The 25,761-nt window shown below is 44.2% G+C and overlaps 1 protein-coding gene across 1 annotated transcript in view; it reads right to left on the minus strand.

Annotated features, from left to right (window-relative positions):
- Positions 1-25,761, minus strand: part of GRIA3 (glutamate ionotropic receptor AMPA type subunit 3) — a 1,215,811-nt gene that overhangs the window by 298,852 nt on the left and 891,198 nt on the right. The window contains exon 12 of the mRNA XM_086918509.1: positions 20,386-20,584. Coding sequence (XP_086774635.1) covers positions 20,386-20,584 — 199 coding nt within the window. The remainder of the gene's footprint in view (positions 1-20,385; positions 20,585-25,761) is intronic.

Consider the following 25,761-nt stretch of genomic DNA (forward strand, 5'->3'; position numbering starts at 1 on the left):
TTGAGGAATTAAAGAAAGCTTTATGTCAAGCACCAGTTTTAGCGACACCATGTTACAGCAAACCTTTTACACTTTTCGTTACAGAACGTGATGGTACAGCGTTGTCTGTCCTCACACAAGATCAAGCAGGTTCACATAAGCCTTGTGCTTATTTTTCAAGTACATTGGATCCAGTGGCCCAGGCTCTGCCTGCGTGCTTAAAATCAGTTGCAGCGACAGCCCTAGCAATCAGACAAAGCGACTCAATAGTATTAGGACATCCATTGACAGTACAAGTTCCACATTCTGTAGAAGTCCTTCTAAACCGAACACAGACTCAACAGCTGACTATAGCATGACTGACAGGTTATGAATTGACGCTATTCCAGCCACACATAGAAATCAGACGCTGTAACATTCTAAATCCTGCAACATTGTTACCCTCGATTATGACAGATTCAGCCCGCATGATTGTATAGAGATCATTAATGCAGTAACAAAGCCCCGACGAGACTTAACAGATGTTGCACTGACAAATCCAGACCTGACACTTTACGTGGACGGTTCATGTATGAGAACAAGCACAGGAGAATTAGTGGCCGCGTATGCAGTGACCACTGAAACTGAAGTCAAAGAAACACACCGTATCGATACACTGTCTGCTCAAGCAGCAGAGCTTATCGCTCTGACCCGAGCCTGTATACTAGCCAAGAACAGAAATGTTAACATATACACAGATTCACGTTATGCTTTCGGAGTCGTACACGACTTCGGAGTGTTATGGCAAGAACGAGGTTTCTTGACCTCTCACGGTGCCAAGATCCAACACGGTCCTCTCATTCAAGCACTGTTAGAAGCAATACATCTGCCTTCAGGCATATCCATCATGAAGTGTAAAGCACATACTAAAGTTACAGATTCTATTTCCCAGGGTAACGACCTGGCAGACCAAACAGCAAAACATACAGCATTGACTCACACCCAGACAACTGATGTGACAAAGACAATAGTGCCCACACATTGTATGACAGTTAGGGATCCCACACTAGACGTAATTGATATTCAGACACATGCTACTCCAGATGAAATCAAGAAATGGACTGAACTAGGAGGGATCCAGACAGATCAGGGATGGATGATGAAGGGAAAATCTACATGGTTTCTCCCCGACTCTATGGTTCAAGTCATAATAAATACAGCACATAGTCCAGCACACCTGGGAGAAAAAGCTATGTTAGACAGTTTACAGAATCTCTGGTTCAACAAACATTTACGAGCAGCAGCGAAACAGAAAGTGCGTACGTGCATGATCTGTTGTCAGTTCAATCCAGGTAAAAGCGTCCCTGTAGAGCAAGGTGGATTTCATCCTCCCGATCACCCTTTTGAAATCCTCCAGATGGATTATATCCAGATGGAACGTTGCCGAGGATTCAAGTACGTCCTCGTAGTTGTTTGTGCACTTTCCCGTTGGACCGAAGCATATCCAGTCCCAGATTACACTGCCCCGACCACTGCCAAGCAACTGGTTCGAGAATTCTTCCCTCGGTACGGCTTGCCTCGTATCGTGTATTCAGATAACGGACAGCCATTCTCATCCGAGCTCATGAAGCAGGTTTCACTCCTGCTAGGATATCAGTGGAAATTCCATTGCGTCCGACATCCCGAGGCAGCTGGCCTTGTAGAGAGGCACAATCAGACACTGAAAACCCGTCTTGCAAAAATATGTAAAGAGAAAGGGGTCGACTGGATAGTCGCCCTGCCAGTTGCACTATTCTATATGAGAATGGTCCCACATTCGAGATCAGGACTATCCCCGTATGAGGTGGTCTTTGGCCGGCCACCAAATATGTGGGGGACGCCCATGCCTAAGAAAATAACCGATGTTGACTGTAATATGCTGACAGATTACCTTGCCTCCTTGATGTCTGCACTCCAATCATGTCGTTCACAGGTTGCCGCAGCCTTTCCCGACAACACTGATGTGAAGCCACACGATGTCCGTCCCGGAGATACTGTCCTGATACGCAATTTCGATAGGAGGAGTCCGCTGGAGCCCCGTTGGCAGGAGCCGAAGCTCGTCCTTCTGACCACGAGGACTGCAATCAAGGTTGAGGGCCGCAAGGGGTGGATTCATACGAGTCATATTAAAAAATGTAATGAACTATTGCCAGAGACTGACTCTTCCACCCCCTCAAAGGACTGCCCAGATTCTAGTGACTCTAAACTTCCCATGGTAGAGAAAACTCCGCAAGAGGAGTATAAATTAAAGTTGCGGTCTAGCAAGTCAGACAGTTTAATTGTTTAAGTCCTCCCCTAGGTGAATCGGTTAAATAGTTTCTGACATGTATCCCCTAGACCCCAATAGAGAGAGAGATAGAGAGAAACAGTTCAAGAAGCAACGATATTGCAAATCTCTCAAAAGTTACTGTATTGTTACCTTATGGATTATGTTTTCTTTAAGTCTTACGATTATTGTCACAAGTATAATTTTGCATATCTATTTTCCTATTGCTACACATGCACATTCTGCTTCTAATAACACTGCCGAGCATTCTTTTAGTGAGTTACCCCCTCACGAGTTGTCTTACCGACTTGCGCTGCGCAACAATACATTCATTAGTATGTTACATCACTCTCATCAGACCAGCAACGCTACTAATTGTTGGATATGTGGCCGACTCCCTCCCTACCAGAAATACAGGGGAGTTCTGCCCCTCTTCCCATACCCGTTCACACACAATGGTTCATGTGGCGCCTGGTTTAGTTCGATTAATTCCTTAGATTCAAATTCCGTAGTTTATCAGGGTAACTGGGTATGGGGAAACCTGAACACAGTTATGCATAGAATATGTTATCCTGACAAAGAGGGACTTCCCAAAAGGACAGGGACTGATCTAGAAAATGAAGTATATGGATTAGGAAATTTTACACTTAACCTCATGATTCTGAATGTTGAATCCGAAACCGAGCCAGACTTGCCCACTATGTCAGTACTACCAGTCAAAGGTGAATTATGTGTCAGAAAGAAGGGTTCCGTACACCTGGGTCATAGTAAATGTACTACTGTGGTCAAATTTAGTGATAAGGGCAAGTCCACATTCAAAGCTACACGTCATTCCTATTTCATTTGTGGTCAGACAGCATACATACGTTTGCCTCTAGATTGGGATGGGACTTGTTACATTGGATTCTTACTGCCACCTATTTTCCTAGCTCCACCTGATTATCATAGAAATTCCCGTCTAGTTCACAGACCAAAAAGAGATCTCCCAATTGTCGACTATACTGAGACAGCATGGGAACAGTACACAGATTTCAATAAAGGTTTCTTTCCCTATTTAGGTGCTATTTTTAATAGTAAGGCTATCCGTCACTTGACCAGAACTCTCGAAGCAGTAGTGAAAGAGACTACTTCCGCCCTAGGTAACTTAACTGAGGAACAGTCCGCTATGAGACTTGTCGTTCTTCAAAATCGTCTTGTTATTGACGTCATACTAGCCGATCGAGGAGGAGCCTGTAAGGTCCTCGGGTCAGCTTGCTGTGTTTTCATTCCAGATAATGCTCCGTCCGTGTATAAGGCTATTACACGTCTCCATAAGATAGCTAGTCAGATACATCAGAATCCAGGCACTTGGACTTGGTCCGGTTGGCTCTGGACTACTATTTCAGCTTGGGGATGGAAAATACTGTCACTCCTTGGAACAATACTACTTATAGTATTCAGTTGCTGTCTATGTTTACAATGTGGGCCAGCGATTTGCGGCTTGTGCGCCACATCCTGCACTCCCCATTCAAGTCAACGTTCTAAATCCCATGTGAAAAAGGATGAGCAGATGATGCTAACTACACAAATAAATGGATTAATGAAGATTGATATATCATGAAGGGTCCGTAGGGAACAAGGAGGGAATGAGGAAATATAAATTTTATGGTTAAGAAATGTTCCCTAACGTGTACCCCACCGTCTCCATGTACGAGCTTAAAGTGCATGTAACTTCCCTCCTGTGCCAGCTATGAAGACGCAAATACATTTGCGTCCAACGTTAACATGTCCTCTTTCAGATCCACCCTGAATGAGTCGGATATTCCGTTCCTAGGTATGCCTTACCACCGTCTTTGTATGGTGCACTTTCACGTATTTCTGGCTCTGTGCGAGCTAGGCCCTGTTTTCTGTCATCGAGCCTCTTTTCAAAGTCATCTCTGCCTCCTGAAACTGCAACGTGGGATGCCCCCCGTGAACTCTGTCCTACTCCCTGCGAGGCGAGCGGAGCCTGGCTCGGCCTGCTTGCCTGCCAAAGACAGTATTTTACCTTCACATTATCAGTATAGCCAAGCTCAGCTTCCCGAAAACACATTACAGTCCAGCAGAATAGATAAACAACCCCTCAGCTGCAGAGCAAAGGGCCCGGCCTTTCTGTCTCCAGACAAGTAATTCACAGCTCCCGTTACCATGGTAGGCCCATGGCCCCCTCGCTCTACACTCAGACACGTAAGCACATATGCACGTATTCATAGTCAAGTATAGGATAGCCTCTGCCCAAGAGACCTTTCCTTCTAGATAATATGGTTCCCAAACATCAGATATCAGATATGATATAGGAACGAGTTGATCTGACATGCCAGACTTCTGTCTCTTTCCTCTAGTGTAAATGTCAAGTCCCCTGCACCCTCCAGCTTCGCGTCAATCACACGTCATGCAGCTGCGCGCGCATCCAGACCTCAGATTTCTGCTGACATTGCAAGATTCTGCTATGTACCCACCCACTTGTGACACTTTCATGTGACGTTTCTAGCACACACCTCTGTGTTCACGCCTAGTTCACGCCTTCTGATTACGTATTGCTAACACGTGTGTGCTCTTATCTTGTTTCTCTCAGCTGTTACGCCTTCTGTATTGGTTTCCATTATGTGCTTTAAGTATAAAAGTTATGTATTGTCAATAAAGTATGCTCTATCCCTTCCTGAACCCCAGTGGTGTCAGGAACCCGATATCCGGTTCGAGAACCATTCCTTTTTAAGGAATAAAACCCCTAAGAACTCCAACACCACGGACTCTGCGTCTTTCTTTCCGATTGAGTTATTTTATTTTAAGTACTTACCTGCATAGAAATTAGGACGGTAATTAAATATTTACCACAGTGCACTGAGGAAGAGTGAGAAAGAGGGGAGAGAAACATCTAGAATAAATGAGTATGAAAGAGAGAATGAGAGAGAGAGAAGGAGACAGGACAGGAGAGACAGAGAGAGTGGGAGCAAGACAGCTAGAATGAATGAGACAAGATGAGAGGAAGAAGAAAAGAGACTGACCGAAGGAATGAGCGAGAGTGGAAGAATGTATGAGAGGAAGATGTAGAGAACGAGAGACAGAGGAACAGGGAGCGAGAGAACTAGAAGGAACATGAAAGTGAATAAGATAGGAGTGGAGAAAGAAAGCGAGAAAGAGAAAGAGTTTGATACAGAGGAAGAGTTTTGAAGTGACAGAAGAGTTTGAGAGAGAGAAGAGTTTGAGAATGAGAGAGAGGAGTTTGGGAGAGCGAAAAAAAGAGATTGAGAGAGAAAAGTTTGGGAGAGAGAGAAGAGTTTGGGAGAGATTGAGAGAGAGAGTAGGGTTTGAGAGAGAGAGAAGAGTTTGAGTGAGAAAGAAGGGATTGGGGAGAGACAGAGAATAGTTTGGGAGACAGGGAGAGAAGGGTTTGGGAGAGAGATAAAGAGAGAACGGTTTTGAGGAGAGAGAAGAGTTTAGAGGAGAGAAGAGAGTTTAGGAGACAGATAGAGGGAGAAGGATAAAGAGAGAATAGCTTAGAGGACATAGAAGACTTAGGGAGAAAGAGAGAGAGAGAGATAGAGAGTGAACGAACAGGGCCTAATATGTAAAAGGATGAGCACTGGTACCCAGGGATCTGCTCAGAAACCTGCAGCCGCTGCAGAAAAAAAGTGCCACTCCCCCACAATAAGTGCCAGTGGTCCCCACCGGCTCGGATTAGGCACTGGAGAGAGAATAAACAAGCGCGAGGCGCGGGGCCGTCTTCCCGTCTGTGTGTTTATGGTAATTCACTTCATCAGAGTGGCATCGGCTGCTCTCCTTTCACCGTGCACGAATGCCCTCTGAACGCGCAGTGGGAATTGATTCAATCTATTGATTCCCGTTCCAAGAGGCTGTCTCTAGATATAATTGTTAACCTCCAACCCCATTAATGCTTGTGTCAGAAGCGCGCGATGGCCCCGCCGTAGTTCCTAAATCACCTTCACCACATGTTGTCTCTGCACACTACTGTCGCCACTCCCTTATTTGTAAAAAAAAAGCATAAGTGCGGGCCCCCGAAAAAAATGTTGGAAGCTGAGAAATCCATGTTTCATAATGAACGAATCCCAACTATTGTCAATATGATATCTGAGGTTTTCTCAGAACTACCTGTCTGGTGTCTGGTTGCTGGTTTTGAGTTTCTATTTCAAGACTCCATACTGACCATCACTTCTCGATAATGATTAACCCTTTCGATGCTGATGACGAGCTCAGCTCGTCATCACCCACGGGTGTCGTGTGCTGATGACGAGCTGAGCTCGTCATGGTGCCACTAAAATGGCATTTTCCAGCACAGGGGGGGGGGGGGGGGGGGAAACGCCCAGCAGCCATGTGGTTAATACTCGAATTTACAACTCATGTTTGTGAAACTCGAATCATCTCACCTGCGTGTCATATAGGTGGTGGGAAGTATACTGTTTAGATTTACACTATATTGAAATTGAGTTAAACCTGATTAAAGAGACCCAATTTCTATAAACAGAAACAATACACAGAGTCCAGCTTCAGATCTGAATATAGATCGTGGGTTCTAACTGAGTATAAACATTGCTTGGAATTTCTTAAATATGTCATCTTGGAAAGCAAACGAAGAAGTCTGAATACGAAGCAATCCATTGTAACCCACATGAAGATGCTCTGCACCTGATCAAATGCTTCGTAAGTGTCCAAAGTAACTATGTATATTGTGGCCCCCTTCTGATCAAACGCTGTGCGTGACTGTGTAAATGCCTACGAGGGCCTGTATAAGCATAAAGGAGCACTTTACCTGATTGCGCCTCAGCGCACCTTAAAATAGATGTGCCAGGTGCAAACAGGCAAAGTGCACCCTATTATGGTGAATGCGCTGCCCTCGAGTGAAATACGGGGAGGCTGCGTCAAAGCTGCTCCTTGTTTCATGGTGCAGGCTGCAACGCGTCTGCACTTTCAAGAGGGGAGAAAGTTTCCCTTGCTGGTGGGTGCAGTGAGTGGCTGCACTCGCCTGCAAAGGAAGGTCTGGGGGTTCTCCCCTCCAGAGGGCTGCCTTTAGGAGGTGCACCACCTTTTTGAGTCATTCTTTCAGTGTGCCTCCTAAAGGCATGTTTGCCTCCGCACCCGCATGCATAATGTGGTGTGGGTGTAGAGGCAAAGTGGTGCACTCACTTGCATTGAGCCACCCCCCACACGAATGATGGAACACCCTCTAAGTATAGCCCTTGCGCTACATGTGGCCAGCGTTATCAGTATTACAGAAGGGGGCACACAAGTGTCTGTAGTCCCTTCTGTAACAGGGGCGGCTGGTGACATTTGAAAGTGGTGGGCCGTAAACTAATTTGCATATTGCACCGCAGCGAGCGAGCGAGCCCGAACCACCTTGCATCCATCCATTCATGAATCCACCCATCCATCCATTCACCCATCCATCCTGCATCCATCCTGCATTCATGCATCCACACACCCATCCATCCTGCATCCATCCTGCATCCATCATTCATTCTTGCATCCATCCATCCATCCATCCATCCATCCACCCACCAATTCTGCATCCATCCTTCATTCATGCATCCACCCATCCATTCACCCATCTATCCTGCATCCATCATTCATTCATGCATCCACCCATCCATCCATCGATCCATCCTGCATCCATCATTCATTCATGCATCCACCCATCCATCCACACATCCATCCATCCATCCTGCATCCATCATTCATTCATGCACCCATCCATCCATCCACCCATCCATCCTGCACCCATCATGCATTCATGCATCCATCCATCCATCCTGCACCCATCATGCATTCATGCATCCATCCATCCATCCATCCACCCATCCATCCACGCATCCATCATCCATCCTGCATCCATTCATCCATCCATCCTGCATCCATCATTCATTCATGCATCCACCCACCCATCCATCCTGCATCCATCATTCATTCATGCATCCACCCAGCCATCCATCCTGCACCCATCCTGCATCTATCATTCATTCATGCATCCACCCATCCTCCCATCATTCATCCTGCATCCATTCATGCATCCACCCATCCACCCACCCATCCACCCACCCATCATCCATCCTGCATCCATCCATCATTCATGTATTTTTATGACCATATAACTTGAACACAGCTTGTCAGTGTTCAATACCAGTCTCGAACCTTGTACTACAGCGCCAATGATACATGATTAATATTAATTGTTTTTAAAGCATGTATTTATTCGACACCAATTTCACACCTTAGTCGAACATCATTTTTATTTGTTTTTTAAAATATCTATTTATTTAACACAAAAGTAATGTATACATTTTTATGGCTCGATAAGAGGCTCGAACCTGGTTTCCCAGCACCAAAGTCAGCTATGTATTGACCAGCCAATCCTGGCGCTGGGGGGCACCATGACTCCTCGCCCAGTCGCCCTGTGTAACCCCGGGGGCTGCGGCCCGCCCCCTGGTCCTCTCTCTAAGGGGGAATTCACTGGAAAACGATCTGCGCATGCGCGGGCATGCTTGTGCCCGAAAATACACTTGCGCAGCTGCAGCAGGTTCATTCGCCCCCCCCCCCACCCCCCCCCCCTGCGCACTCCGGGAAAGTCGGGTGGCTCCCGGTCTCCCGGCCGGCAGATAGCGCGATTTTTTTAAATATTTGTATTGGGCTTTTAGTGACGAAGCGGTAGGTCCATGGGGCTTAGTGGGGCTACGCCCCTACGCCCCCATGGACGCACCGCGCCTGTTCTGTAATACCAAAGCACCACAGGGACGCACAAAGTGGGCACACATACCCATTTCGCCCCTGGGCACTTTCTGTAATACAGCCCCAGGGATAATACCTCAGTGGTTGCATTCTATCAGTTATTGAAAAGTAAGAGGTATACCTTACACTAGCTTACATCTGTATTCTGAAGTAATATTGTGTGATTTGACTCAAACTTAGTTGGGTCCTTTCTGTATTTTGTGAATGCCGCCACTTACGATTCCTTCCAGCCTAAACACATTACGAATTAACTGTGAGAGAATCACAGCTAACTTGGCTTCATGCATATTAACATCGTCTTGCATAATGCCATAACCCCACCTATCCATTATTAGAGGAATTTACAATTAAATGCAAGATTTAAGATTCCTCAGAAGTAATCTCGTATTCACAATAGATTGCCTTCTTCCCAGAAAGGAATCAAAATCTTAGCTTGTTCAAATATCCCCTATTCACATTGTGATATTTCTCTTTAAACACAGTCCCAAACATTATTACATTCATAAAAAGTCTTCTAATTTCTTCGTCCCCTGGATCATAAGCTGTGCTCTAGACTGCACTCCAGCCACCCAAATTGTCCATTGCCCTGTGATATGCACTAGGATGTCTGAATGGAGTACAATTCTGACACATTAGTAATTGTCCCGAGTTGAAAATTGCCAGCAGACTTTCAAATGGAGGATGAACTACTTCTCTATACAATAGAAAGCTGTCTGTGTGAAAATTAACCCAGGAGAGATTTTAAATATAAGGTAGCATCATTTTCAATGGCCTCTCGGTGTCAACCCCTAAGCCACTCACTGTCAGTGGTCCTTCATTTTACCTGTTATTTAACCCTTTCAGTCCCTTGATTTATCAATACTTCTTAGCGTCTAAGGGGCATATTATCAAGGGGGTTTATCTCAGCTTTTTTGGCTTTAAAAGCCAAGAAAGCGGAGATAAAATGATCTCCCTATTACCTAGCTGTCGCTAACCCCAGTTAGCGACAGCTAGTAGGAGATAGTGACCATCTTGGGCTCCACTTTGCATGTCAGTGATATTTATCACTAATGACATGCAAAGTTGGCGTGCCAAGATGTTAGTGACTGGAAACAGTCGCTAACATCGCTATCTCCTATTACCAACTTTTGGAGATATTCGCGCTAAGCGCGAATATCTCCAAAAGCAATCACCTGCCCTGAGCAGTTCTTGTTAATTCCTCTTTACATGTGTGTGCTGCATTCTGCAGCACACATAGAAAGTGGAAAATGCCTCCTAGGCTTGTTTTTGGGCAGGAAGGAGCATAAAAACAATCCTGCCTGTAACACAGGCACCCTTACAGTGGTGCAAGGGTGCCTGCATTGGCGCTAGGCTGCACCCAGTGTGCCAACGCAAGGAGAGAGCTGAAATGCTCCATATCTTTTTTGCCTTCTCCCATTCATGCATCGCAGAACAGCACCTTGCGGGAAAGTTTAGTGAAAGTGCCCCCAGGTTTCTGTATTTTGGTCTTAACCAAACATTAAACATTGCATTATAGTACATTCAGCACCTCTTGTTTCCCATGCATTTGCTGAAATACGTTGTTTTGCAAAGCTCTCTTCTGTATGTTGAGATGGCCCCCAGTTAATCATATCCTGAAAAGGAATAATAAAAATGGCCAGACACGAGATGATGGGTTAACAAAGGAGCCCCGGAAAAAGCTCCCCTAATTTAATCAAATATATTCTACTGAGGTTGGCTGGGTCAAAGGATTTTGTCTGCTCTGTTAGTTCCGATGATTGTTGTAACTTCTGAACCCATAAAGATGTTATTGTATGTAATATCTTGTTCTGGTTTATTTTAGTGGAAGGCGGAGGTCGATGGGGTAAAGGATAGGGGCAGAAGGCCCCTCTGTGGCGAGTCCTTGGCATACAGTCCGGCCCCTCTAAGTCCACGCCCCCTCCTCACATGGACGATGTTGTTCCCGCGTTGGCAGGTATGGGGTAGGCCAGTGGTTCCCAAACTGTGCGCCGCGGCACGCCAGTGCGCCACCAAAACCAGCCAGGGGCGCCACGGTCACATTTGCTTTGAAGAATTCATTTGGAATACCGTTGGCTGCTGGTATGTACTGCACCTGGCGCCCACTAGGTGGTGCACTTGCTCATCCAATCCAGTTTGTTTCTTTCCATTTTGGGACTCGTAGTCCTGAATTTATAGTCTCAAACAAAACTACAAGCACCATAATGCAAAGAAAAGCCTGTGCTGGAAAAATTACTTGTGCATGGATCTGTGAAACTCAAGAGCTCCTTTAGTGAGTGCTTGGATTGTTGGCAAATCACTTAGGGCCCGATGTAGGTAATCTCATTTTACCGATTCCTATATACCGAATTTTACCGAATCGGTAAATATGATATACTGATTCGGTAATATTCCTTATTACCGATTCGGTAATACTGATTCGGTAATAAGGAATACCTTCCCATTCATTCCTATGGGCCTGGAGGCCCTTAGGAAGGAATGGGAAGCCATTCACTATTACCGATCCTGTATTTACAGAATCGGTAATAGCGGGAGCATATTTAATGGTGGCAGGGTGTCACATTGACACCCTATTGCACTCCTGAATCGTGCATATGTGCACACGTGGCACACATACATGCCCTAAGGGCATGTATGTCTGCCACATGGCACCTTGAAAAAAGACATTTTTTTTATTAAAGGTATTCAGTATTTACCATTAACTTGTAGTTGGTGGTGAATAACGAATCTGAATTAGTATTTTACCGATTCCTTAAAATAAGGAATCGGTAAATTACTGAATCTTTATTTCCAGCTTCCTACATTAGAAAGGGCTAAATACCGGTCGGTAACGGGAAATTCACCGATTTTGGGCCGTTACCGACCGGTATTTAGCTACCTACATCTGGCCCTTAATCTCCATGTGCCTACAAAAAAAAAATAATGTCTTTGTGCAATGTAGCTGAAGCTCGTGTAAAGCGCTCCAATACCTTTGGGTCGATTTTGCGCTATATAAAACTGCCCATAAAAAAGTTACAGCCTATGCACGTTTTAATTTTGACTGCCATTCTAAGGTTGATTAAATTGGTTCCACTGTGTAGCAGTAAGTAAACCATTATTGAGTGCCAAAAATCAATGCCTTTAATAATTATGTGATAGATGAATGGTTGAGTGTATATTTGCTTACATACGTACACTGATGGCAAGCCAAGGCAGGGTTCAAATCCCCCCTTACTTCCTACCACCCACCAAAAAAAAGAAACATTAAGGGGAGCCGTTGCCAATGGCCAATAGAGAAACGGGTCAGAAAAGTTTGGGAACCACTGGGGTAGGCTGATGGATTGCAACCAGAAGATCTGTGTTGTAATCTTGGCTTCAACCAGGCAAGTTACCCTCTCTCACACTACAATCACCTCCAGACATATTCCTACAAAAATGCTAATCCGCCATTCAAGAACTGGCCCTTTACTTTATTCATCCATTGATCCCACGAGAGAGCGTTTAATGTCTCCAAAATTCGCATTTCCCGACATGCTTTTCCATTCCCCCTTGACTCCCCACAATATGCTGCACGTTAAATCTACATACCCCCCACGGCCTCACACCACTCACACTTCAGCCTTACTCATTGCATCTCACATCTATAAAAGATGTTCTCTCTGATCAAGAATGCCTTTTCTCAGACACACGCGCAGAGCAGCCTCTCTCTGCAGGGAGCAGCGCGCGCTTCACGGCGACGAAATAACACATCGACGCCCCCCCCCCCCCCCCCGCATCTTGCTTCAGACCAGAGCCACGCTGCAGCCGGGACAATTAACTGCAGAATCAAATATTCATGCCTTTTCCGCTCTTCGACTGCCGTCGGCAGAACGCGCGCTCCTTTTGTCTTATTATACAGAGGAAATCTCTTCCATTCACAAGAAGAAGAAAAAAAAATGAAAATGTAGTGAATTGTGTTGTGATTGCTCAGAAGCAGATGCTGCTAAATTTCAATGCTTTCTCTGAAAGTGATGCCTGCATGAATAGCATTATATCGCACTGTGGAAGTAATTACCGGCTTAGGTTTGTGTGGTGTTCCTTTAAGTCGTCACGTACTCACACTTGCCTTTGGTGTAAGGTTTTTGACAGTACTGCCTGCCAGCGGTGCACCTTATGGGGGAAAGTTATGAGACTTGTACAGAGGCGCAACTAGAGCAACATTTCGGGCAGGGGAGGGGGGGGGCTTAATACAATTTTTTGGGAGGGATGGGGGGGGGGCTAATTCTTCCAGCAAGAGGCAGAGTGGAGATGCAGGGGCTCTAAGAAGGGATGAAAAAACAACGAAGCCTCATTAATAAGTAAATGGTCTTTTAAAGACCTGTGAAGCACTCGGGCGTGGCTGCAACAAGACGGACACCAGACCAACCAGTTTACAGCAGCTCAAAATGTGTGTGTGCCCAGGAAGCTGTGTCAGCCCGGGGTGACAAACACAATGGATGGGTTGGGGGCGGAGGGGGGCGGCGCGGGGGGAGGGCTGGATTTATAGCCTTTTCCGAGTTACTCTCAGTTCAGCGGTGTCTTTCCGAATCGTGAATTCTGAGTAATGTAGAATTACCATGCATGTTGTCGTGCACACAGGGGCATATTATCAAGGGGGTTTATCTCCACTTTTTTGGCTTTAAAAGCCAAGAAAGCAGAGATAAAATTATCTCCCTATTACCTAGCTGTCTCTAACACCAGTTAGCGACAGCTAGTAGGAGATAGCGACCATCTTGGGCCCAGCTTAGCATGTCAGTGATATTTATCACTAATGACATGCAAAGTGGGCGTGCCAAGATGTTAGCGCCTGGAAACAGTCGCTAACATCGCTATCTCCTATTACCAACTTTTGGAGATATTCGCGCTAAGCGCAAATATCTCCAAAAGCTAACACCTGCCCCTGAGCAGTTCTTAGCCATGTTATCAAATGGTAGGTGGATAATGGCTAAGAGCATTAGCTCAGTAATGCATGAATATTGCGGACTTTTCAGCGATATTCATGCATTTCGGCCGATTTTTATCGCTTAGGAGATAAAGCTTGATAATAGCAAGGTTCCTAAGCGATAAAAATCGCCGCAGCTCGGCGATAAAAATATCGCCGCTAAACCAACATAGCGATAAATATCGCTAGTTGTTGGTAATATGCCCCACAGTTCCCTGGTCAAACCAGAACAATATAGCCACAGAAAAAGGTTTGAAATTTGGGAAACACCTGGAGAAATCTGTGTGGGAACATCAATTTCTCAACCAGATGAAATCCGGGAATAGAGTAATACATTTGCACCCGCAATTACCAATGCACACAGAGTAGGAAATTCGGGGTGTAAATTTACTGCATCGAAATTCCCGATCGATTTGGAATTAGTTTGAACACATCCTCTAGCCACAAATCAGCAGTGCTTGAAACTGGGGCATAAGAACATGTGTAAGGTATCAAAAAGATCAACATTTCCTTCATAAACAGGTACCTATGAAGTACATTTTGTGGCTCCCTAGTTCAACTTAGGTGTGCCTAGGATGCCACGTGTGTGCACAAATGGGACAATCTAATTGACAGAAAATGGATCTGTGGATATTTGTGCCCTCAAATAGATTTATTACTATGGATAATGTGCCATTGAATCGTGTTTTTGCACTACTAAGAATAAGTAAGAGTGTTTGTAAATATTGGAATGTGAAGATGGTTTCCTTTAAAACTATAGACCTATGCACTAGAAAGAGTGGAAGAGATTTAGGAGCTGCTACTACTTGAAGCAAGGAGAAGAAGATGAGTAGTATGCAAGCAATGGGACCAATTCTTACAAGTTCAGAGAAACAAATCAACCGAGGCCTCACAGACCACCTCAACAACCACCTATTCGCCAGACAATCTGTATTCAGGCTGAACCACAGAAAAGAAACAGCACGCATCTCCACCCCAGATAACATCCGCATGATCCTTGACAGAGGAGACATGGCAGCCCTTATTCTCCTGGACACTCTGCAGCATTTGACACAATCTTACACCCCATCCCCAGCCAGGCCTGGCTTTAGGGCAGTGCGACCGGTGCAGCTGCACTGGAAGCTGACCTGTGGAGGGGGGGCTGACCTCGGAGGGGGGCGTTTTCAGCAATAATTTATAACTTGAAAGGTGAAGGGCACTTTTTCCTGGTGGTAGTGTAAGAATCCGAGGAGGCTTCATCGGGGGTGGGGGAACCAAAAATGATGGTCGTACCAGGCGCCACCAGCTCTAAAGCCAGACCTGTCCTCAGCAGATGCCTGGATGAAATTGGAATCGAGGGACCCATGCTCCGCTGTATATGCCCCTACTTAACAGAACACAAGTTGCCAGTCTGGCAACTTACTCCCTGTAAGCCTGCAAACGCCTCTGTGGTGTGCCTCAAAGTTCATCACTCAGCCCCACCCTCTGCAATGCATACATGATTCCTCTGGCTGAAGTAATCTGCACACACAACATTAACATCCTTTCCTACAACTACGACACACAGCTCATACTCTCTCTCTCAGTAAAGACCCACAAACAAGAAACAATTGCACTGCCTACATTACCAAAGTCACTAACTGGATGAAAGCCAACTGCCTCAAGGTCAACACCAATGAAGTAGTGATCTTCCTCAAGAACACCACACCATGGAACTCCAACTGGTGGCCGGCTGAACTGGGACCCACACACCAGAACCCACGCCGGGGAACCTCTGAATAATAATTAACAACCAACTAAACATGACCGCACAAGCCAACGCCATCAGGGCATCCTGCTTCCACACCCTGAAGATGCTGAAAAGATCTTCAAATGGCTCCGAAGCAACACTAGAAGAACAGTTACTCATGCCCTCGTCATCAGCAAGTTGGACTACAGGATCACCAAGCAACTCCCTACAAGACTTAAAACCACCCAGAAATTGGCAAGCAAGACTCAGTCTCAACCTCCCACACAGACCTCATATCACACCACATCTCAGGGAACTCCACTGGCTCCCACTACACAAGCACGCTCAATTCAAACTCCTCACACTCATCCAATGCACTAGTCAACTCTGGCCCACCTACCTGAACAGTTGCATGTCCTTACCACCCAGCCACCTCCGCTCCACAGGACCCCTACTTGCACACATCCCATGCATACACAAGAATGTGTCAGGAGGACGAGTGTTCTTTTACATGGCTCCAAAGGGTGGAATGACTTCCTACTCCACATCAGAGCCTCCCCCCTCTTTTTGAATTGCACAAGAGCATGAAGACCTGGTTTTTCAATTTAATAACCTGCTATGTGCACGGATAGGCACACATACACCTGATCAGCACCACAATACCTTGGCGGGTGATAGTACTCTTTACAAATACACATAACATAACATATTATCTATAGAAATAAAACACAGGGATGAAGAAAATATTATCTCTGTACAGAAAATGGTAAGCAAAACGGGCCATATTCCCTTGGGAATGCCATATATGGTCTCAGCAGTCACCCTCTGTCCCAATTTTTCAGAATTCCTGATTCAGTAATGTCAGTTGCTTGGCTCATCCGCATTTCAAGATGTCTAGTAATTCTCCATGTGTTACTATCTCACCCTCTGTTTTTATCCGAAGCCATAGTCACTAGGTTAATGCTATTGATTTATGTCCATGGAAGTCGTTCCAGAATTTGAGTATACCCTCTGGAAATCAGTAGTGAAACATCATTTCCCATAGCAATTCCCCATTTCAGTGGCAAGATACGAAATACTGTGGTACTTTCACACCCAAAGAATTAGTGATCTGCTTGGGTTGGTAATTGTGGGTCTGTAACTACTGACTCAGTGACCAATCATGTCTCAGAATAGGACCAATGTGGTCCAATTCAACAAAATAACAAATTTGGGAGTAATCACAATGCTTTCCAGTGAGTATTCTACTTTCTTAATGAGTGCATATTCAAATCACTCAGTCTGTTCAATACATCCCAATTTTCCAATTGAAAATAGGGAGAACAAAATTGCTTTACTTAGAAAAAGTATTTATCATGTAAAACAAGAAGAATGTTTAGGCATTTATATAGCACACTACTTACCCGTAGGGTCCCAAGGCGCTTCGACCGCTGCGAAACCCTTCCTGGCTTCCCTGAGAGATGGTCCCTTAATGGGTATCTCCAGGGTGAGACCAGGCATCCCCAGCGGTCTGGTGGGGCCGTTAGTGAAGATGAGGCAAGCTAATGCCCAGAGTTGCTGAGTGTGATCGCTGATCAGAGTGGGCACCGAGGCGAGAGAATTATTGAGTCCAGTCCGCTGACCCTGGTCCAGAAACCTGCCGCGCCGGGAATCGAACCCTGGTCCCGGGCCGTCCTCTGCTCTCGGGTCTGCCGCCTCTAACCAGTGAGCCACACTACTTCACTACATATGTAGAATGCTTTTGCACATTGACCCTAACCATGCTACTTTGGATTTCTGGATTTGTGGTGTAGTCTTTGAGTGCATGCGAGGAAAACACAGTGCATAGCTCGAAGTATTGAGAATTACAAAAAAAGAGAATACATTAATATAAATTGTATGTGCATACCAGCATGGATGGAGTGTTTCCTTTTTTTCAAAATTGTCTCTTCTGTATTGCTCTAGGATTACATTATCCTTATATGGAAAGAATTGTCTTCCATCATTCAATAGACTAAACATTAAAGTCTGTTGGACCACAAAACACACAACCTGTTTCATATTAATTATTTATATTATATATTTATTTTCCATATGAAAGATACTTTTCCCACAACGATTTTTATTAGGAACATTGGTTTAAATGTTCTACTGCACTTAATTCGAAAATGTGGAATTGAAGGCTTCGGCAGCTGCTCTCTGCATTGCCCAAGTAACAATGAGTCATGGACTGCATTGAGATGCCCAGATTTTGATCACCTTTCATGGGGTGACTGCTCCTTAAGCAAAAAGCATTCATAATGTATTGCAGCATTCTTAGATGATTTAGTTTGGCTAATTCATGATCATGGTTGTAGACTGAAGCCCTGATTTCAATCAGGCCACAATTATGGGTTTGTGCCGCGTCGGCCATTAGAGGGTGCATAATTTTCCCCGTTCTCAATTTTGATATCTAGAAAAGCTGAATGGCACACAAATTGGGCGTGAATTGCCCCATTTCAGGTTGCACAGCTAGCATTTTGTGTAATTTTTCTCCCACTTGATTTGTGCCAGAGTTCACTTGCCAAAGATGGCATAATTTGTGCACAACTTGTAATCCTGTTTCCGACACAGTGTAGTAGTTCTGGGCATGAAATGGGATACCAGTCTAATTATAATCGGGCTTAAATGTATTAATTTAAACCCATGGTGTAATAACAAGCGCAAAACCACCTAGGCTACAGATATTAGCTCTGGGTATCTGTGGTGTTTTCCCACCTGATGCTGATCTTGGCGGTTAGTAAGGGAGAAAGAATCACATTGGCAGACAGTTTGTGGACTTGTATGCTTTTGCTACTACCCTTTGCACACTGCTTTGCAAAGGCAGTTACCACTAATTTGTGATACCTGCACTTGCAAAAAATAGAACAGAGAGCCAGATGTATGACTCTATTTTGCATGGGCAAACAGGTTCGAGACCCGTTTGTGCATGCAAAATACATATGGGCCATGTACTAATCCTATTTAGCAAGTCACAATTTTTTAGTGACTCACTATTAGGAAGGTGCGTTCCAAGTGCGTTCCTTCCTAATAGGGAGTCTGAGCCCTATGTAAGACTGTTTTGAGACCGCAATTGCGGTCGCAAAACAGTTGCCGTTTACCACCCTTCTCAGAAGGGTGGTAAAGCACTCGCAAATGCAGGGGGAAATATTTTTTAGGGGCAGGTTGTGGATCCAGGCACCACTACCTGCCCTTAAAAAATGAAATGAAAACGTTTTATTTTCATTTTTTTAAATGTATCCCGTTTTCCTTTAAGGAAAACTGCTTTATTTAAAAGCAATTCCAGACATGGAGGACTGCTGAGCCCAGCAGGCCACCATACCTGGGAGGCCCAGCCATTCTCAATGGGGTCGCAAATTGCGAGTGCCTCATTAAAATTCATGAGGCATGCAATTTGCGACCCCATTGAGAATCACAAACAGTGTCTCTGACACTGTTGTACATGTCACTTTGCGAGCCACAAATTGCTACTCGCAATTGAGCGCAATTTGCGACTCGCAAAATGGTATGGTTGTACATCTCGCCCCACGTGCGTGGAAACAGCAATATTTGCAGACTTTCAAGCACTCCTAGTTCTAAATGATTGTGTAATTAGCTGGTGAAATAGAGATCGTTTCTAGAGCCCCACCACCCACTGGATAAAATCCATAATTCCCAGGAAGGATTGAATCTGTGTGCGCCAAGGAGAATAAGGTATAGTACAAAATCATCCAGAAGTGATAAGGTTATCAAAAACCACTCTCTTTTGTGCACTGAGTAACCAAACATTAGTTATAACACATTACATGATAATCCTGAAATTAACACAATGGTGTACATTTTTCCTAATGTGATAATTGTTTACAGCTCTATTGTGAACATGGGTGTATGCTGTTTGATTTACCAGAGAGATGCTGTAATGTAAATTACTGCAAACCTAAAACAATAAGCACGCTTAGCTCACTAGCTAATCCTAATGTAAAGACACAGGAAGGCAAAGGTTTCCCATTAGGCATTAAGCACATAGATATTACTAAGACACACAGTAGTAAGCAGAGGAGGGCAGGCTTAAATTATTGATTCTCAGTTGTAACCAAGATGCAACCAGATGATCACAATCTGTATCAGATGGCATTTTGGTACTTGGAACAAATTACCACCTGACATTTTAAATGTGGCTTAAGATCGTAGTTCAAGATAGTAGGGATCAGCCTGCGGGAGAACAGTCTCAGCCGCTCTTTCAAATTGACTTGCTGCAGCTCTATTCCTTCCCTTCAACAATCTCCTATATTACCTAAGGTGAGAGGTGCTTCACTATAAAGTGTCTCATCCTCTACTCCCTGGAAGCATTCACCCACCTAAGGAAATGAACACTGTTCTCTCTTTCCAATCAAAAGGGCTGAGCCGGATATCATCCGCCACTAGGAATGGGGCTAACGCTAACTCGCTTAAGATCCTGGCAATAATTGACAGACTCATCCATATAAACCAGCTCCTGCATTCCTGGTCTACTGAAAGCACTTACTTAATTTAATAATAGTTTCCCCAGGGTTGCATTTTTTACCTTCAATACCATAATTTAAAAAATATTACTACCCCCCTGCAAAGAAAAACAAACACTTGTTCTGGCAATGTTTTACCATTCTTAGATATTTTCCTTTAAAAATGCAATCAATAACACTCATGAAAAGGAAAGTATAGTTGTATCAAACCAGTAGCACTTACTCGAAAAAATTCTTTGGTGGATCCTGAATCCAATGTTCCGTAGGCAATTTCTGTTTGTTTTGCAAGATCCTCGGCACTTTCTATGGGAGACACCATCCTTTCCACGGTTAGGAAAGCAGCAAGATTGGCAGTATAGGAAGAGATGATGATCAGGGTGAAGAACCACCAGACTCCTCCAACGATGCGCCCCGAAAGGGATCTATAAAAAACCAGAAAGAGTAGGAAGCTGGGTCTTTTATCTGGTTTCCGTTCTTGTGCCAGGCTTCGGAATTAGGAGGTCAATCTCTCATGGATAGGATAACAGGAACAGTGAAGAAAAAGATATGAAATTAATTTGACAAGAAATATGCTGGATCAGGTATATTGTTTGCAAAATGTATGCCAACTATATCAAGTTTCTAGACCTTATGATGTTTCTGGCCCATTTGATAGTTGAACGTTAGAATATTGACTACAAAAATATTGTGCTGCATGAAAATCTTGGAATAATTATTGGCAATTAAAATATCGTTGAGGTAAGTATATATTGGTAAGTGTAGATTAACTATTCTTAACTTCACATATACATGCCTTAATGACATTTGGGCCCGATTCACAAAGGTAAACTTACACTTTTATGTAAGTTTATGATTTTTTCCTATACACAAAAGTACCTTATGGGTAGTATCGATGTAATCTCAAAGTCTCTGCACTGATGGCAAAGACTTGCACATAAAAAGATAGGACAAAATAGTAAAGGATCGTAAACTTACATAAAAGGGTAAGTCTGCCTTTGCGAATCAGGGCCATATTGTTGAGGTACATATATGTGGAGTTGAGTAAGTTGAACATATAATTACTTACACATTGTTGATATTTTGGTTGCCCATATTTTTGTTAAACATATTTTGCAACATGAGATTTAAAACTCGGAATAGCTATACATAACGTGGAAATCAGTACACTCACATGGTTATCATCCTTTGAACCCATAATTTAGGGCCTTTTTCAGGGACAAAGTTATCCAGGCTTGACTTGGAGGATGTTTCCCCAGATTCAAGATGGTATTACTGCCTGCTTTAATATCATGGGATTTGTACTACAGTTTTGGAGGGAGACTCATGTTCTTGCCCAAAATGACCAAACATGTAATGGTCATTCAAAGGGGCAGGGTGCTGGCCCCACTAAAGATATTGATCAAGCCTCCCCAGGTAGTATGGCAGACTGGACAGCATTTAGAGAGGACCTGTGCATTTCAAAGGTGGCCTTTTGAACTGATCTCATCTTCAAAGGCCATTGTTGGTATAACTACTGGGGCTCTGCGCTCAGGAGTTAGAGACTCTTTTGCGATTGGAACCATACTACGCTGGTTCGACGCTGGGACATCAACAAGAGGAACCATTGGGGCAGGAGGGACTGCAACTGAATTATCCGGAGACTTGTGGTGGCCTGGGGATTGTTGTACCTCAGCAAGGGGACTATTACTTGGTGGATTTTGCCGGGATGTTTCTTGCCTGCAGCTAATTGCAGTTGTTATGGCCGGGTCCCTAATCACTTTTCAAGGGCCAGTTGGCTGGCCTCCTATCTACAAAATCCCAGGGACAGAAAGGATCTCCCTGTTTCCATGAGATTGTAAGGACTGCGCAGGGTCTGGAAGAAATGGGTGAAAGTGATCGTCGGTTGGTACAAGGACAGTCCTAATGCACGCCATAATCACACTGTGCAGAGGAGTGTGCTCATAAAGATCAGCAACCTGCCTGGGATGTGGGGAGTTCAAGGAGTGCTGGGGATGTTGGCTGAGTCCATGGCACCTGTGCTTGCAACCGGAAACCTATGCTAGTGCACACTCCATAGCGTGTGGTGTTCGAGGGATGTTGGGGGAGGTATACAACGGTTAGCACGCATTTTTTACAACGCGATGCTGTTACCACGCTACTTTTACCACGCAAGTCGTTACAACGACTTGCGCTGGAGGGCGCTCCAGGATAGTAAATAGTTTAATCTACTATCCAACTACTTCCCTAGAGTCCACGGGGACTGGAGTTGGAATAGTAAATTAAAAGATTTACTATCCAGCGCCCCTCCACGCAAGTCGTTGTAACGACTTGCGTGGTAAAAGTAGCGGTGTAAAGGTACGCGTTGTAAAAGTACGCGTGGTACCGTCATACATCCGTTGGGGGATGTTTTCCGAGTCTGCAGGACCCGAGCTGGAAGCTTAGACTATCTCTGACCTTCAGATCAAGAGGGTGACAGTGCCTGACATCACAGCCTCCATCCGAGGTCACCAGCTCTCTCTCCCCAGACCCACGGCACAAGGTACTTTGTTGCTGAGAATATTGTGACTGGACCTGAGGGGTCTTGTTGTGCCCTGTGTCCACCTACGGCTATCTGCCTGGAGCAACTGCAGCTCGCACCTCCGCCTAAGGGGAAACCTTTCTCCAATTTAGAAGCACAGCAACTTCCGGTGTCACAGTCTTTTGCCTATGGAGGGATAGTGATCCTGCACTCATGATGAAGGCCTAATCTGGAGTGAATGAAACCAAGAACTGTTTCCTTTTGCTTCAGTTGGTCTCGACAATCTAATCAAAATGTCACCAGCAGTGTGCAACATGTATTGTTGACTGGTGTAGTTTGAGTGGCTGGGTCATGAGGGATAGTCAAAACCTGTGATTTCTTGTCCATTACAATTGTATGGGGTATGCACTATTGTTTTATGTTAATGTGATAGCAGAAAAGTGGAATACCTCTTAATAGCTGCATATATGTTTCTGTTGCTTTTGATGGGAAGAGATCACTTGGATTGTGAACACCTCAGGGATAGGGACATCTTAAGGATTGTGGGGGCCTTGAGTCAAAAGTATTTTGGTGCCCTTGTTCGGATGAGTTATGAATTTATGACCCAGTTCCAGGTCTTTCATTCCCTCTTAGTCCAGTTCACTGACAGTGCACAGACACACTGCCAAATTCTAAATATGTTTACATTCATTATGCAGTGATATTATGTGTGTTTTCAGTACTGTAACACAGCAGTAGCTCACTAATATTTCTGAAAATAATGTCTGTTTCACCCTCCATGTTCTCATATGCAAAGTACGATTTTGATCAAAAAGAAATTTATTTATGGATATTGCATGAGACATAAGCACAAATGTTTTCTGTGGATGCCTCTGAGAGATTCATACATCACCCACATTAAGAATATATTAAAGGAAAACTGTATTTAAAACAGTATTATTCGAAGTCATCAATGCAAGACTCTACAGAACAGAGCAGGCTATCAGGTGCCCTGGGCCAAATCCTATTTAGCCCATGCCTTAAAACATATCAGCTCAGGGAAGTACACACATGAACTTATGTTGCTTACGAAGCTAAGGGGATACCGAGGCAAATGAAAACTTATGACTAGTACGTATATGTTCATGCCACCCTGCTGCTAATGGGAGCGTATGACAGTTGCATATAACTGTAAAGCATAGATCCAATGTGTATGTCGTTTTGATTTCAATGTGTGTGTAATACAAAGACCAGTGTTTTATGCATACAGTGTGGAGTCTTTTTGTATGGTACACAGTTTCTTAAGCGAGGGTGGTGTTGTGCTAATACTTTACACATTGACCCTGAAGATAAGCCTCACTGGTCTGTGCCATCCTACCCAAGGGTGAGCACAGGTTATTGGACAAGTGTATCGAACTCATCCTATCTAGGATGGTGGATTCTGACTGTCTTCGATGCGTCCCAGCCAGCCAGAAACCGCTGGGTCTAAAACGCGTGCATCTTTGTAACTGGTTTGAACAATCATTTTGAAACTGCAGCAACTGGGCAAGGCTTTGTAAATTTGGGATTTTTGACTAACAACATTCCGCTGCACTAAAGTACAGATTTCTAGGGGTCTCAGTTCATGGTGAGTGATATTACCAATCATTAGTGTTGTGCAGTGCACTTCTCAGGACTTCAGGACTTCAAACATTGTCCAGTACAAGACTTTTATGCAGACAAGAGGCTTGAAAGATGTGTTACATAGGAATGTCACCTAAGAAATTTGCCAAAGACATACGTTTTTTTGTGGATGTATATGAGCATAATTAAGTATTTTCTGGCAAAAATTAAAGTAAAACATCTAATGTGACAATTTAAATACTTTTGAAACTTTGCAATTAATTTAATTTGCTAGATCAACAAATATATATATAGATTTGAAGGAATCCTGCTGGAAATCAGTTTGCTGTAAAGAGTAAATTTGCCTCTCTTTAAATGAGTGAAAACCTTTAGAAACCTGATTTTCTTCTGATACATTCTTAAAATGTATTTCATGCAACTAACCTCCTGACACCTACCATGACATTATTTAACTCTTATAATTTAATTAACTGTTCTTCAATTGTGAAAACTTTCTGTTATCTCATGACTCTTAATAACCTTGGTTTTGCAGTGCCATTCACAGTGCACCTACTTCTCTTGAGCAGCAAAAGCACTATTACGCGAGTTGACCAATGCCAACCTCTCCTTACACGTTCCCAACTCACTTATGCACTCTACTCCTTTACCTCTGTACAATTATGCCAATGCCCCAGCAGCAGTGAATTACAGTAAAGCAGAGGTCCCTGCAAATCAGCACTGTGTTTTAACATTTAACTCCCTGCAACACCTTAAGTTTCATGGGTATCCACAGATAGGGGTCCCGTGCTCACTATGCGGTAGGACTCACGTGCACATTACAAGCTAGGCCCAATAGTCAGAAACCTAAGATTGCTCTTCTTGCTGTTTGGAAGGGATCTGGACTAGTAGATCAGACAGAACTGTTTTACTGAAGCAGGACCTCGGCTGATTTGCATACGACTGGTTCCTGACAATGGTCAAAAAGAATACGGGCACGAGTTACTAGTGGCAGGGATTAATTCAAGCATTTCACCCATCATCACATGTTTGTTTTTCTTTGTGCACTGTCCTGTGAGTCATAGTATATGGCAAGCAGCCATGTTTGAATGGATAGACGGCGGCCGTCTGTGCTGCATTTACTTTGGCAAGTGGACTGCACCACCACACCTCCTCCGAAAGGAACACTGCAGATACAAGTATGAACTGAACTAGTTCTTCCACAGGCAAGAAGCAGTGGAAAGGCCAGTGTCATGTGGTTTTAGAGAAGAGTTTGCGCATACGGCCACATGCATCATCGGGACATTTTGCGATTCCTTATTTGCGAAAAATAGGGAATTGCAAATAAGGAATCGCAAAATGGGATGCATTAATTTATTCGCATAATTTTTGCGATTCAGTGAAAATCGCAATTTTTACCGAATCGCAAGGATTATGCGAATTCTAAATTGCGATTTCGCAATTCCCATTGATTCCTATGGGCCAAAAGGCCCATAGGAATCAATGGGAAGGCATTGACATTTT

This window comes from Lissotriton vulgaris, chromosome 4_1, assembly GCF_964263255.1.
Source record: "Lissotriton vulgaris chromosome 4_1, aLisVul1.2, whole genome shotgun sequence".
Classification (NCBI taxonomy): Eukaryota; Metazoa; Chordata; class Amphibia; order Caudata; family Salamandridae; genus Lissotriton; species Lissotriton vulgaris.